This window comes from Lipophrys pholis (genome assembly GCF_963383615.2).
Source record: "Lipophrys pholis genome assembly, chromosome: 17".
In the NCBI taxonomy this organism is placed as follows: Eukaryota; Metazoa; Chordata; class Actinopteri; order Blenniiformes; family Blenniidae; genus Lipophrys; species Lipophrys pholis.
In genome coordinates, this window is record NC_137643.1 from 8410717 (window position 1) to 8426306 (window position 15590).

Consider the following 15590-nt stretch of genomic DNA (forward strand, 5'->3'; position numbering starts at 1 on the left):
CGCTTGAACGCGGGAAATAGAGAAAGGAAAAAAGGGTCATAGTCACGTTGCTCACGTGATTCCGTGACGTCATACGTAGACCAGGGAGAAAATGGCGTCCGCCGGGGGAGAGCCTTCCTCTCAGACTGTGTCGGATGAATTATTTCAGAACTTCTACACGGAGGTAACCCGGCCCGTGTGTCTCACTGTGCTGTAAAGCCGTCTCCTGCTCTTCACGCCCCGGTCGGAGTCTCTCTGCTCCGTAATGTTGTTGTTAATCGCCCCCCGGGGCCTCGCGCATGCGAACATCTGCTAACAACAAGAAGCTAACCTTTACTGAGCTGCTCGTGGGGAAAAAAACCCCAAAAAAACACTGAATAATAGAGAATTATAATCTCACTGAAACTAGATTATTTTTCTTTAACGTTAATTGTTCCCCAAGTGGCCCTTGCGGACCGTCTGTGTGGCTGAGTCGTGTAGAATCTCAGTTATAAAGGTGCAAAGTAACCGCCTGACTTAATCTAAATGAGAAACGATTGCAGGAGAATGTGTTGCAGCGAAATCCTCATGTCTTTGGATATTTTATTTGTTCATCCAAGATCCCTTGATTGGCTCAAACTGTCTGTTGTCCAGCTAATCTCTTGCCAGTATCAAAGGGCATGTCAGTGTTCACTTTAACCCTTCCTTCACTGAATACTTTACTAAATGGTTCGAGGTAATATTGAAGTCTGTGTTGTGTGTGCAAGATTCCTGGAGTTTATAATACGATGAGGCATTACACTTTTGCTTTATGCTTCACATGAAAAAAAACATGAATACTGCTGTGTTTTGGCCCTTTGCTTTGGAAAAGTGTTTTTTATATTCAGTAAAAGTAGCTGATGCCTCTCTTTATATTTCACAATTGATGGATTGGAGGATTTTACGACATTTATTGCTTATATTAGACCCTATTTATGCTGAGAATTTTGCAGATATTGTAGGACGTTGCAGACACTTGTACCAGTCCAACAAAAATCCAGCTAGAAGATCACGCAGGTCACCGCATTTGTAATTGTTCCTCAAAGGTTTTCATCGTCTTTGCATTTCTTTTTCAGGTGAAGCAGATTGAGAAACGAGATTCTGTGTTGACCTCCAAGCAGCAGATCGAAAGATTGCTCAGACCCGGTGCATCATATTTCAATCTCAACCCCTTCGAGGTAAGGAGGTGCACTTGTGTGTGGAAACGTTGTAGTTGCTTCATCAAGTCACTGTCTGTGTGATATATGTTCCCCCTGATGAAGCATCTTAACCTTCAGTCACGTTTTTTTTTAAATTTCAAATCTCATTTGCAGCAAGACGAGCTTCCGTCCTAAAAAGTTGCTCCAGCCTAGGTTGAAACCTTTAAAGAGTTTTCAAATAGATAACCAACTATTTTTTTCACCCAGAGTTAACTTGCATAGCTTAAATGTATTATTTTCTTTGACTAAACTTATTCATGCCCATATAGTGTGGAAAAGTTCAGTATCTTACCTGAATAATGGCAGAGGATGAGAAAGATTTAGAATGTGGCAGCAAAAGACTCATTTTCAGACTTCTGTGGGACAAAATGTCCAGTCTGACACGTTGGTAAATTCATCTTATATGTGGTCCATTTTAATGATCAACATTGAAATGTTGCCATGCTGTTCGTATGGAACTTACATTTCTTGTACCGGTATATTCCTTCTGTAAAATGAAGATTTTCTTGTCAGATTATGTCATGTTGACGTGACAAATAGAAATTCTAACGTCTAAAACAGTTGTTTGTGATATTTGATGATATTGTCTGTGAATATTTAAACTTGTAGGTGCTGCAGATCGATCCAGAAGCAACAGATGACGAACTGAAAAAAAGATTTAGGGCGGTAAGAAAAAAGAAAGAAAAAAAAAAAAAAAAAGGTTTGGTGCTATATTTTATTAGTAAAAGATTTGTTCTATTTTCTAATCATGGTCTCTTTAAATGTGCAGTTATCCATCTTGGTCCATCCAGACAAAAACCAGGATGACCAAGAAAGAGCGCAGAAAGCCTTTGAAGGTAAAAGAAAAAAACAAAGTTTGCGTTTTATAGACTTTAGTTTAACCTGATGATCTTGTGTTTAGCGGTGGACAAGGCGTACAAACTCCTCCTGGAGCCAGAGCAGAAGAAGAGAGCTTTAGATGTAATCCACGCAGGGAAGGAATACGTGGAGCATAATGTGAGCAGCCAAGACATTCTTTGTTCTCACTTTGTTATTTCAGAGTTTTTACTCTGCAAATGCTCATGAATGTTGTGTTGTTCGACAGGCAAAGGAGAAAAAGAAACAGCTGAAGAAGGAGGGGAAATCACAGGATATAGAGGAAGATGATCCTGATATGGTGAGGATGAACATGTAGAGATGTTTAGTTGAGATTACAGTACCATTTTAAAAAAAGAAAAAGTTCTTTAAATTTTCTAATGTATGGATTGTTATTGCTGGGTTTTGGTTCAACACACATTTGTTTGTGATAACAGCTATTGCCATATTACCATACACGTTGTTTTTCTCTCTGCAGTTCAGACAGGCTGTTTACAAACAGACCATGAAGCTGTTCGCGGAGCTCGAAATCAAGAGAAAGGAAAGGGAAGCAAAGGATATGCACGAAAGGTAGAATGACTATGTAGTGTGGTTGGATGTCTCTTTTTTTTTTTATTGTCGATTGTTTGCGGTGTCATGGAACGCTTGTGTTTCTCTCAACTCGATAGGAAAAGAGCGAGAGAGGAGGAAATCGAGGCAGCGGAGAAAGCAAAGCGAGATAGAGAATGGCAGAAAAACTTTGAGGTACACAAGACTGGGGGCGCTCACCTCATATTTGAAATGACTGTTGTGTTTTTGGTGTCATCAGTGATTATTCCTGTGCATCACATCTTTCAGGAAACCAGAGACGGGCGCGTAGACAGTTGGAGAAACTTCCAGGCCAAGGGCAAAACTAAAGAAAAAAAGAACCGGTCCTTCCTCAAACCCCCAAAAGTCAAGATGGAGCAGAGGGAATGATGCTGTAAAATGGGACTTCATTAGCTTAAAATTCACTGTTGTGCGCCCCCCAGCCTCCTGCCCCCCATTGATGTCAGCAGTCAGCTGTTTAATCATCATTGCACAGTCGTCGGGATTCTTGTTGAGTCACCACTCCCTCACCCTGACAAAACGTAGTTTTGTACCTGGTTTTCTAATGTACATATCTGTGATCCGGAGAGAGATCCTGCCTGCCTCGTGCGAGGAAGACAAAGACTGATGCATCTTCCACTTGTGATGAGGAAAAATGTGTTTGTCCTTTTTTTTTTTTTTTTTAAATAAAGCTTGGTCTTAACATGCCTACTTTACTGTGGTCTACGAAGCTGAGAGTGTGTTTGAGGGTTTATATGTAATCCCGTATTACTTACTGGAACCTAAACGGCAACAACCCAACATGCTGTCGTGACAGTATTTCTGAACGCTCTCTCAGAAATGTTCATCTGTTTCAAGTCAACATAAAAATGTATTTAGTTTTGATACCCCTGTTAGATCTGCATGTCAATGTGTTTGTTAAAATACTGTAAATAAAAATGACAGACACCTCATGGGTGTGTCTTTAAGGTTATTTTTTTATCCTATTAAGTCTTGTGGAAAGAGAAGAAACTGAATGGAGGAGTGCTAAAAGTGAAGAAAAACACTTCCATGTGCAGTGAGAAACAGTTCTGTTCTTTTATCAAGACAGTGTCAAAGTTTACAGTCTGTACAAGCAAAAAGGAGCAATGATCGCCTACTACAGGAAAAGTACACAGAACAGCAAATCATTCTTCACTGGGTTACGTTTCCTCATTCGGATCTCCTTTCAAGTCTCTGGAATATGGGGCTGCATCGCTGTTGAAAAGTGCTAATAGTCCTGATATGTTGCGTCTCACATGACTTTGCACGGATCTCCTCCGCCTGCAGAAGGAACAGAGAACGCAGGAGCTGCACTGGAGCCTCCCATCAGGCCGTCCAGACTGAGGCCCTGAAAGGCTCCGAAGAAAGAGTCGTCCTTCACGGGCGCCGGTTTCCTGGCGCCTGCGTTCTGCTGCAGGAGGGAGGGACGGTCCAGATAATTGAATTCAGATGAAGACGAGCAAAGACATCAAATTCAGTTTTTATTCTGTCAGATCTCTTACCCTTGGGAGGCAGTGGTGGCTCCTGAAGTGAGTTCTTCTGACGGTTCTCTCGGCGTTCTTCTTGGCCAGTACGGCCTGCTGACGTTTCCTTTAGCAAAGGGCACACAGGAGCATGAGAGGTGGCACATGGACAAGAGCAGATTATTCATGTGAGGAGCAGCCTGATCCTCACTAAGCCAAGTGTGTCTGGCCAGAGGGCTGAGCTGGATGACAGGTCAGTGACTGAATAAGTTCATTATGTTGTTTCTCCTAATATTTGAACAGCAGAAATTCACTCTTCATTATTACAAAATAGCTGATATTATTTGACATAAAAAAAAAGGGGGGGTTTATTAACATGTTTGACTTCTCACCTTTCTTTCTTGAGTTCAGCCTGGTACGATCTGAGCCACGAGTCTGGGACTTTCTGAGAGTTGCAGGGAAGGCTTCTCCTCCTGCTGACGCTCTTCCTGCGGCTGAAGCTGCTTCTTCGGACAGACTGGCTCCTGTTGGTGCCCCTCGTGGTGGAGGCGCTTTTCCCCGACATGCAGCTGGTGAACTGCTTCAGGGGAGCGCCCAGCGACATGAAGGACTCCATTCCTAAGACTAGTTTTGACAAAGTGTGCGTGGACGGTTCTGGAGGTACTTTAGTTTCTATGGCAGTGTCAGCCTGCAGGACTGGATGTTTGCCCGATCAGGAACAAAAATGGCAAAAATGAGACTGTAACCTGCAAAAAAAAAAAAAAAAAAAAGGAAAGATCATGTCAATAAAGAGAAAGCACATCAAATCGATCTATTTACTGCGCAAACATTCAAAATCTCGGGCACTGACCTGCAAGTTCTATCTCATCTCAGCACAATCAGCCGATGGTGTCACTCGCCGTCATGAATCCATTCAATGCATCGCTCCCAGTGCTCTGCGGTACCACCTTCCTCTGCTCTTATGGCCATCTGACTGATGACCTCGCTGGTCTTCAAGCAGGATTAACTGAAGACGCAAGAGTCGTTTATCTCATTAACAGCCAGCAAGCTCCCAACATCTTAGCAGACAGACCGACAGCTGCTCGTCTACAAGCAGCCACAATGCAAAGTCACAATTAAGCGTGCCAGACTCCGTGTGAAAAGCACCATTGCTATTTATTCACCCATCACTCCTGTGGCTGTAAGCGAGCACTAATGGGATAATTTGGTGCCGAGCTGGTGGAGGAAGCCTTACAGATGGGAGTGTGGACAAACTTAGACGTTGAGGGTGATACTCTTATGACGCAGTTTGTTTTTTTCCCCCCCTCCTTCAACTAAGACTCAAGTTTCATTGACTGCAAATGCTGGAAGGAGCCGCATCACAAAGCTGAATGAGTCAATTCACAAACTCAACGCTTGAGGGAATGTTTAGACGGTAACAATGACTTGCCCTCAAATAATTACATACTTTGTTAAAGACTTCCCTTCTGTAGACAGCAACATTTTCTTAACTGGAACTTGCATTTATCATAAAACAGCAGCTATAATTGTGTATAAAATTAGAAGGCGTGTCATTTTATAGTCCGGACTACATATGTGTCAATGATTACGGTGGAGCAAATTCCAAGTGCTGCATAAACAGTCTCTTGAGGAAATGACAGGATTTATGGGAAGGGGAGATAGATTGAGGACAGTAATGTGATGGCACTTTACCAACAGATGGGGAGGCCTACACTGCAGTTCAGGGACGCACCTGTTGCAGCAGATCGTTCGTGCTTCCTCCTCTTTCCGGTCTCAACAAGGCGACAGCTGACCTCATGTTTTGGAAGGGAATGAAAGAGAGATTAGTTTCTATTTAAAATAAAAAAAGATAAGAATAGCAGTACAAAGACGGTAGAAGCCGTTGGTCGGCACACTAATACTTGAGCCCCATAAACCTTTGGCAAGGAGGACTTTAATTCTACACAATAGTACATATATACAGTATTATACGCTTTCATTTCATACAAAAAAAAACAATTCATGTACAGGTGGGGGATATGACCTATGACACATAATAAATACCATCAATAAGAGCAGTGTGCTTAACCTCTGGAGATTTCAGCTCTGACCATGAGGAATATGGAGAAAGGCAGTTTAAATGTGTGAGGACATTCCCAGAACTAATGGCGAACTGAAACATGAGAGCGTCACTTGCTCGAACCACACCCCTGCGAATACATTCACCCACACACACACACACAGAACACTGCGTAACATAAACAGAATAGTCATCAACGAGAGAGGCTGCAGAGGCCCGTGTGAGGAGTGTGCATTAGAGTTATCGTCTCGTTGGTGAGACACAACAGGCCCACTGACTGGAGCTTGACACAAAGAGGAAAGTTTACTTATTAAAAACAAAGAAAAAAAGAAAAGAAAAGAAAAGAAAAAGGAAGGATTATATGGATGCAAGTGCTTACTTAACAGCGTAAACAAAAACGCTTGCAACTTTCAAAAAAGTGATGGTAATCAATATTTATGTTCAGATTTGAGCATGACAGAATACCTTGTGGGTCTCCAAATTAAAACAGTTCTAGAGTGAGGAGCGGGCGGGACGCTGCGCGTGTAAATCTCATCTCCTTTTCCTTCTTTCACTGGACTTCGGGGTCGGAAGACATTTCTTGGCCATCTTACTGCTAATTTCCTTAAAGAAGTGAACTGCTTTGTTTACATGCTAATGTGAATCAGAAGGAGCTGGACGGATGGGAGGAAGGTGGAACAGAGGTCCAATAGGAAGACAGGAGCTGCATAGAGGGCTACGCCGGGTATCAACATGAGGGATCTTTTTGTGGCCTCCGAGGCTGTGACTCCTAGAAAAGATTTCGGATTTGCTTTGACCTTTGTCGGTTTGCTTTTGGTCTCTGCTGCAAAAACATGCCCCTTGCAGCTGCAGAGGTGTGACTCCAGCAGGGTGGGGAGGCAGAAAGTTAAGGTGTCCATGCTTTATTTATGACAAATGGATAAATCTCTGAGAGCCACGGTTTCAGCTGCTCCACATGGGAAGGATCTGAACTCCTCCGTCATTCAGTCTCTGAGGGCTTGTGGGTCACCGGCTGATGTCCCGGTTCCCCTCCCAGTTCTTGCTGCCTGCAGCCTCGCCCAAGCCCCCGCTCTGGAAAAAAGGGTGTGCGAGCGAGTCGGCCAGCGCCAGCCTCTTGGTGGGCTCGTACTCCAACATGCTCTCGATGAGGTCAAACAGCTGGTGGTGCTCCTCTGCCTCCGACAACAGATACCGCTGATGGAGAAAGGAGAGAAAATCAGATATAACAGAGTATTACAGGATAACATTTTCGGTTGTCAGGCACATTTAAACATACATTTCTCTCCGGTCGTCTTACCCGTAGGGGTTTGCAGTTTTCTCTGACGTATTTTCCCGCTGAGGAACTCTCATCCCAGTCCAGGCGACCGCGGTAGAAGTACTTCTGCTTCCTGAGAGCCCAAATTAAACAGCGTAAACGATTATGAAGCTGTATTTTCGTGTGAGGCCGACACATTTTGATCCGGTGTGAGTGTTTCAGTGTGTTCTGACCTGGTCTTACGAATCATCCTTGATGGCACCGGACCCAGGATTCTTTCCATCATGGCCAAATGCTCCCGATTGTCATGAGTCTAAAAGAAATATCAAAAAACAGCCCATCAGTTGAAAAAGAAAAACTAATAAAAATAAAGATGTAAAAATATTTCATTTTATTCCCACAGAGGAGGAAGGTTCAGTTGATGCAGATGTAAAAAAATAGAAAAACAATATTATTACCATTAAAGTCTGGGAGTCAATCCTGAGATTACTGAATGGAAAAAGCAGGGCGATGGTGCGTACCTGAAATAAGGTGAAGCCCAAGTAGTACTCGAAGAGGATACAGCCGATGCTCCACACATCACAGGGATGACTCCAGCCCAGTTCTGAGGAACAAAACCATGTTGTGAGTACATGAAAAACCACTATGAATGACAGTGTTAATACTCGCTGACATCACACTGCATATTTCAAACAAACTGCATTTTAACCTGAACTAATAACCCGCAACTATTAAGAGAAGACAAGAGTTTTTCCATTTGTATTCCTCACATCAGGCGTATGGAACGTATGACATGTGTCCCGAACAAAAAGATTAAAAATAACTCGGTTGAGTTTGTTTCAGACAACAAAAGGGAAAGAAGCAGAGACACGTTCACTCAGCCTCACCTAGTATGACCTCAGGTGCCCGATAATGTCGCGTAGACACAATGGTGCTGTGGTGCTCATGGTCAAATGTGGCACTGCCAAAGTCCACCACTCGTACTGCCGTACTCTTGACAGTCCGCTCTTCTCGTTTCTGCAAGAAAAGGAAAAGCAACTCCGTAGTTTTCAGGTTGTGTTCAAATGTTTGTCCCTCGAAATACAGCGAAAGCTTTTTAGTCACAGAATGTGTGACCCAGAAAGAAAACCTGGTCAGTTTCTCTGGTTGCACTCTACCTTTTCCACATTGTAGGACATCGTGAAGTCTGAGTTGACAAACAGGATGTTCTCGGGCTTCAGGTCCGTGTGCGTCAGCTTATTGTCGTGGAGGACTGCAGAGAGGCAAACATTGATTATTTAGTCTCACATATCTTTACAGCGAGTGACCTTAAAGCTACTTCATGCAGACCATCCGATCATTCAAGACCAATTTCGCTTTCAGTCAGTCCAGTTATCATGACGATAAAAAGTCATGCTTATCAAACAACCCTGAGATATAAAAGATTATGTTTACAACTTTGAATGTCAGTATTAATGCAGAATGCTCTTGTGTGGTCAAAGTTGGTCAACTCCAGACAACAAAAGACTCATGTAAGCAAAGCCACCTTTTTAAGGTACTTTCTGCCAGAACACTGTCACAAATACTCTCGCTGCATCTTTTTATTTTACTACTAAACCAATTTAGTCACAAGTATGTTTAACACCGGCGACATAGGAGAACTTACACTTCACAGCGAGGCAGATCTGGTAGGCCATGTGTCTGACCTGACCAATGGAGTAGGGTAAGTAGTTGTTTTCCTTGAGGAAGTCGAACGTGCTCAGGGCGAGCAGCTCGAAGGAGATACACATGTGACCATGGTAGTCGAACCAGTCGTACATCTGTACACACAGGCTGAAAGAAAAACAACGCAAGAGGTTTGACAGGAATGCAGCTGATCGTCTGTGAACAGACAGTGGTGCCGATGAAACGGCTGAGAGAACAAGTTCAAAAGAAACTTGACACAAGGCAACATTTCAAGGCAACTCTCAAAACGTGACTAAAGCTTGGCTACAATGGAAAAGCTAAACATGACTGCAGAGACAGATTCTCAAATCACACTCACAATTTGTTGTCTGGGTCTTTTTCGTTTATCTTCTCTAGTACATTGATCTCCAGGCGAGCTGCTTCCTTGTATTTTTCCACGTTCTTGATAATTTTCAGCGCTATGTGTGCTCCGCCCCTATAAAGAATAAGACAGTGTAAAGACAACCACTACATATCGTGAATTACTTTGTATTTCTTTCACACTTAAAGTAAATACTGATCTTAGAAACGGGGGGGATTTCATGCAGTGAAAGCCTGACAACAACCGTGTTATGAAATTAGGATCTATGAATGTTATTAAGAAAACTTGGGAGCAAAGACTGGAATGTCCCTCCAGCAATTGCAGTTAGTTGAAAGACGTTAGGCCAGTCTGTATGCCACACTACTCAGCCGCTTAAAATGAGAGCCTGTAATGTACGTTTCTTGGGCTCTCGTGTCACAGGACAATAAATCTTCCTCGGGGAGCGAGGCACAAGGGGGGCCCACAGTTACACGTGGGTGAGATTCAACAGAGGACATTTTCCCACAAAGTGGAATCATTCAATGTTATCCTAAAAAAAATGTAAATAACTGAAAGCCCTATAACTGTAGTGATGGAAGATTAGGGTACATATATATATATTGCTTAACCCATTCTCACGCAAAGACGCTAATTTCAACAAATCAAGCACAGTGGAGAAGTATTCCCTGCAGCGAGTCTCATGAATAATAGTTTGTCTGAGACACACCTGCGATGGTCAATACACTGCATCACCCTCCCAAAGGTGCCTTCCCCCAAAGTACTAACGATCTCATCTGCAACACAACACAGAGAGAAAAGGAAGAAAGGGGGAGAGCGAGGGGAGGAAAAAGAAAGTACAAGCGCATTAGACATGTGGAAGCGAGCAAGAACACGATTCACAAAAGTGTAGACAGGCGAATCAGCGCTAGCGCCCATCCCCTTCTCAAAATGCTGCCCGTCCAATCTGGCAGGTTCAAAGCACTTTGATAGCTGAATGAATGACACTACGATACATAACAAGGGGGCAAACATAAAGCACTCCCTTCCTTTGATGACTAATTTGCAGCCATCGAAATCAGGGCATATGATTTTACACAAAAGATTAGAAAAGGAATGAATAAAACTCAGAAAATTAAAACTGATTAGTATTTCTGCTGAGGAATAATCCCTCTCAGAGGAGGTGGTCAATAAAAATGACTGTATTCATACACGGACTAGTTGTGCTACGCTTGATGAGCATATTAGACTTCTACAACATAAAAAAACCAACCCTATTAAGAGAATAACTAGTGTCAATTATAGATTAGAGAACTGAGTTTTAAGCTACCGCACAAAAGAAACAAACAGCTGCACATGGGATTCTATGTTTAGGAAAGTCTTGTAACCTGTGAAACACAAAAAGCTCCACAGCTTTAAAACCTAGAACAAAAAGAAGAATGTATCTAAAGTCCCTCTCAAAAATCTTCAAGATTCATGAAATCCACCCTGCTAATTCAGCTAGAGCGCTCTAGCAAGGCATCATCATCATCATCATCATCAACATCATCATCAGGCACTCCCATGTCATGTAAATGCTCTATGCTGTAATACTCATATGGAGAAGGGTTACGATAGAGTAGTGGCAGTGAGTACATCTCTCTTGCAGGACGTCCCCACTCCGACAGATCAGGTGCCCTTCCTCGTCGTCTCTCACACTCAGTGCCCGCGTCCGGCTGTCGCTCCGCTGTTTGCACACCCAGACCGCCATCAGCAGGTCACAACACGACCGGAGGTGACAGGGGGGTATCGGGGGCAGCCGCAGCCACAGCGTCAGGCGGCACAGGTGGATGAGGAGGGAGGAGGAGGGTGTTGTTGGTGGTAGTAGGTGGTTGTAGGTGGGTTTCGTGGTCATGGGGCGATTCACGCATGACACCACGTGAAGGAAATATATAACGATAGGGATATAGTGCAAGGGAACAAGTCAAAGATCACATGTTGTCCTCTGCTCCTCTCCCCCCTCTACCCTTAAAAACCACAGCTGCTTACAAACAAGGAAGCAACTGGCATATCCATTCATAAACGCAAAACCACTTTAGACAGTAAGAAGACTAACTCAGAACTTATCAGTCTGATTTCTCAGATTAGAAAAGGTGGAAGATTAAAAATGACAGGACGACATGTATTCAAAGTAGAACACATTTAACCCCAAACTTATACTACATGTAATTCAAAGCCCTTGCTCACACTTCATCGAGGTGTTTTTAATAGTACTAACAAAAATTTAAGCTCATATTTGGAAGAACATTTTCACTTTATCCCCCCAGTCTAGATTCACTAAAAAGCACAGGATACTAAAGGATTGCCATCACAAATATCTTCAGCCTTGTTTTATAATCCACTGCAAAAACCTGATTACAATTTAAGAAAAAGAAAAATGCCACAGGAATAGAATCAAATAGTGACTAGGTGTAACTGAAACACTAAGAAAGCAATGGTGGGTGTGCGTATGAGGAACAGCAAAAAGTGGTGCTTCATCATTAACAAACCGGCCTGAAAGCATTAGCTTAAAAATGAAAATGCTCTGCCAAAATGAAACGCCAATTTGAGTAAAACCGACTTAAACGGAAAAAACTCTGACAGAACACAAACAAATCATAAAGATTTTACTACTTACCAAATCCAGGGGCTGTAAAGAGGAAATGGTTAGGGAAAGAAAGAGATAGAGAGAGCTGAAGGAAAGAGAGAGGATGAGCAAGTTAAGCGGCAGCCTCGGGTATGGCTGTACTCACCGAGGATGATGGGCTATAGGACCTGGTTCTACGCCGCCTTCGTTTGTGCTTACGCCTGCTGCCTTTCCGCCGGTACGACTCATCCCGTTCGCGCTCCCTCTCGCGGCCGCGTCGATAGTCGTACATGGTAGCGGAGAAGTCGCGTTGATAGTAACTTTCGGCTGCTCCATGTGGCTCCCTTTCCCCTCTCTCGCGGTCTCGCTCTCGGCTCTGATCCAGACGTCTGTATCCCTCGCAGTATCTTCGGTCAAATGGTCGGTGTTCAGTTGAGCGATTGTCATAGCTGCGGCTGAACAGGTGCAGAGAGGGAAACTGTTGAAATCCACAGTCAAAAGATTTACTTACCAAACGGCAAGCGTGGACATGCACATACCTCCTTGTGCGCATGTAGCTTCCCTCCTGCCTGTGTCCCCGCCCCCTCCGGTCCCGGTCTTTTTCTCGGTCACTGCTGGACGAATACGAGGGCGATCTTCTGTGTCGATGTCTTCGGCCTCTGTCTCTGAAGCGGTCTTGGTAGCTGCTTCGACTGTCTCTTTCTGAAGACGTGTAGCGTCTGTTGTGAGGCATCTGGAGTAGTATTGGTAGCACAAATGTCAAGTTTTGGGTGGGGGGGTCCTATTTCCACAGGACAATAATGACATTTCGCAGAGCACTGGCACCTATGTCACTGTAGAGATTCGTACAAACACAGAATTGTCGGTGGAGGAACCCACCCTGCCACAGAGCCCCTCAAAGGGCAGACTCCATAGGGAGAGAAAGCTTAAAGGGCACACACCGAGTGTGAATTGGCCCAAAGCTGCTGATCAGATTGATTGGGGAAACAGTCAACGATGACCTGTGAGGTGCTCCATTGAAACAACCAGGCAATTCTCAGGATTGGGCTTGGATGGCCAGCTCATTCTTTAACACCCTCTAGATCGCCACCTTTAATGAGGGTGTCGGGTGTTTAAAGGCCGAAAGACCCCTGATTCGATGGCTACCATCTAATTAAAGATATATTATAAATATGATAGGACTGTAGAGTTAAAACTGCAAAACAATATGTTCTGAAAATAAAGTAGATCTGCTCATATTGTCTACCTGCGCATTATTTGTGGAATTAGGTAATTGCAAGAAATGCTTAGTAATCACCTTAAATACCTGTTAAATTACATTTAAACAGTCACTGCTGCAGACATGCATTCATTTTAAAAGGATTAAAGTACTGTGACACGAGTGGCAGGTTTTCTACATATGCTCCGACTAACACACTTCAATATCATGCAGTTGTGATTCATTTGCAACCCTTAACATTGTCCATGATGTAATTGTATGGCAACTTGTCCATGTGTACCCTGCCTTTAACTCGGATCTGATCTCACAACAACACGAGCCTCAGGAGGACAACCCCATAGGGACAACAATGGTTGGATGGGTGGGTGTCTGAAGCACCTTTCTGGACTAAACAGATCTTTTGTGAACGTAGGTTGGTTCAAAATGCTTCAGCCTGTTTAAATAATCAGACAACCCCCATGATGTTTTGATCCTAACAAGTTATTTTCAGCACTCCAAATGTGTCTTTAAATCCAGAAATAGTAGTTAATGCCAATATAATTGGGTTTACTGTACTCCGCCTCAGAGTGATTATTGCATCATGGGATAGCACTATTTCTTCCAGACATTAATAAAACTTTTGCGCTATAATGTATATCATTTCATGCCGACCCATTACAGCAATTGACGTGCTACTTGAAATCATGTTTAGAAAGCTGACAAGCACGGAGAGAAATGTCATGTAGAGGAACTACATTTGAAAAAAAACACTCCAACTTCAACGTGCAACGAGGTGAAGCATGCAGCTTGTAACATATGTGCAGAAAATAGTCGCAGCAGCTCCAGACTGCAGCTGGAGAGGGCCCAGCTGAAAAGATCGTGTGGATGCCCCTGTTGCACGATCCCAGTGAAGTACTGGACAGATCGTCAACGTGAATTATAGTAGTGCTGTAGGCGAATGTAAACAAACACATCGGGGGGGGGTGATGCGAAATAATTACCGTGGGATGCCACAGAGGTTAGAGTTTAACGCACCTTGAGTTTCGGCACAACAGCACGGATATTCATAAAATATGCACGCTTCATGTGTCGCCAGTGCTGTTTTTTTGCCTCCCATGTAAGACGATGCAACAGCCGCATTAACGACCGCGAATCCCCGACATCGAACGGCAGCGCTGCCTGCGTGCGGCAACTTCGGACATGTACAACATGAAATCATCAACTGACAGCGAAAACTAAGCAGCGGACCAGTAACTGATCCGAGGAGCGACGTGCTGGTGGTTAGCACGCACTGCTAGCGACGAGCTAATGTAAATAATTTGACCGCCATCTTAGCTTGTAGCTAACGTGCTACACGGCGTTAGCCGCGGTGCTAACCGCAGCGTCGCTCTCCGGCTCAGCTCGCGACGAGAAAACATCAAATGTGACATTCACCGTTTTAGCAGCGAGACCCGTCCGCTTGTCCCACAAAAAATCCGTGGTGGCGAGTTGGGTTTTTCAATCCTTTGTACTCTTCTTTTTAACGCTCGACGTATCAAGCACCGTTGCTAACGTGTAGCCAGCTGTATTTTCGTCGTCCTGCCCACCACAGTCAGTTCTGGTTCAGACCAGCGGCTGAAACGCCCCCTAGCGGTCAACTGCTGCCACTGAACTCCTCCACGTACAGCCACAAGTCTCTACTTCTACTTCTAGTTCTTCTAAACCGCAATACTAAAAACAACATGGAAAAGAGTCGCATGTGCCTTAAAACATGCGGTATCAACGGCAATATGCTATTTACGTTGTTGTTATTATTATTATTGATATTGATATTATTATTATTATTATTATTATTATTATTATTATTATAGTCGATATTGTATCTCTCCAGAAATTATACATATCTAAAAAAAATTTTTTGATTATGAGATGTTTTTTCTTCTGTGGGGCAAACTTACTGTTAATTAACAACACCTGGATACTGTTTGCCTGAACAGAGAGTGAATTCAGGACTGTCCTGTGCCTGTACACAGATTGAATTGTTTCTTCTCACGTACTTAAAAACTGACTCCACACAAAAAACTCCAGCAGCTCTCAAATGAGGTTATATTTGATTTGTCTCCTTGTTAACAAGATTTAATAGGAAATGCTTTTGAATCTTTTCAATTGCTCTCAGTCTGATTTCTCTGAACTCTGCCTCCTAATTTTTCATTTGGAATTTTCCTGACAATTAATGACTTATTTTCTTGTAATTTCTTCGAATGTGAGTAACTTCATTTGCACAATGCCATTTTAACACGTTAATGGATTGAAGTTAAAAAACAAACAAAAAAACAAACAAAGGAAACTCAAAATATTAGACTTTGCACTGTGGTGTCGTGGTTAGACTA

General features: G+C 43.3%; 2 protein-coding genes across 10 annotated transcripts; one reads left to right on the forward strand and one right to left on the reverse strand.

Moving 5' to 3' along the window:
* The first annotated feature begins 65 nt into the window (after positions 1 to 65).
* dnajc8 (DnaJ (Hsp40) homolog, subfamily C, member 8) lies at positions 66 to 3590 on the forward strand. The gene is made up of 9 exons (XM_080485568.1): positions 66 to 163; positions 1074 to 1175; positions 1806 to 1862; positions 1966 to 2032; positions 2098 to 2192; positions 2281 to 2352; positions 2530 to 2621; positions 2720 to 2795; positions 2889 to 3590. Exons 1-9 carry the CDS (start codon positions 92 to 94, stop codon positions 3006 to 3008), a joined length of 753 nt encoding a protein of 250 aa, XP_080341694.1. The 5' UTR covers positions 66 to 91; the 3' UTR covers positions 3009 to 3590.
* Positions 3591 to 3671: 81 nt separating this feature from the next.
* Positions 3672 to 14830, reverse strand: clk2a (CDC-like kinase 2a). 9 transcript variants are annotated; one of them, XR_013936197.1, is made up of 18 exons: positions 14656 to 14825; positions 12563 to 12756; positions 12190 to 12478; positions 11054 to 11144; positions 10149 to 10215; positions 9440 to 9556; positions 9062 to 9228; positions 8574 to 8668; positions 8304 to 8433; positions 7938 to 8020; positions 7650 to 7729; positions 7459 to 7549; positions 6627 to 7355; positions 5835 to 5895; positions 4953 to 5108; positions 4495 to 4848; positions 4142 to 4229; positions 3672 to 4050 (listed from the first exon to the last, which is right to left on the reverse strand). XR_013936197.1 is itself a non-coding variant. In XM_080485571.1 (13 exons), the coding sequence occupies exons 2-13, from the start codon at positions 12754 to 12756 to the stop codon at positions 7167 to 7169; spliced, it is 1593 nt and encodes a 530-aa protein (XP_080341697.1). In that variant the 5' UTR covers positions 14656 to 14825; the 3' UTR covers positions 5999 to 7166. The 9 variants fall into 9 exon arrangements, 4 of the variants coding, with proteins under 4 accessions (XP_080341697.1, XP_080341695.1, XP_080341696.1 ...); XR_013936198.1 differs by having other exon boundaries at positions 7438 to 7549; XR_013936199.1 differs by lacking the exon at positions 14656 to 14825 and adding an exon at positions 14257 to 14407.
* Between the last annotated feature and the right edge of the window lie 760 nt (positions 14831 to 15590).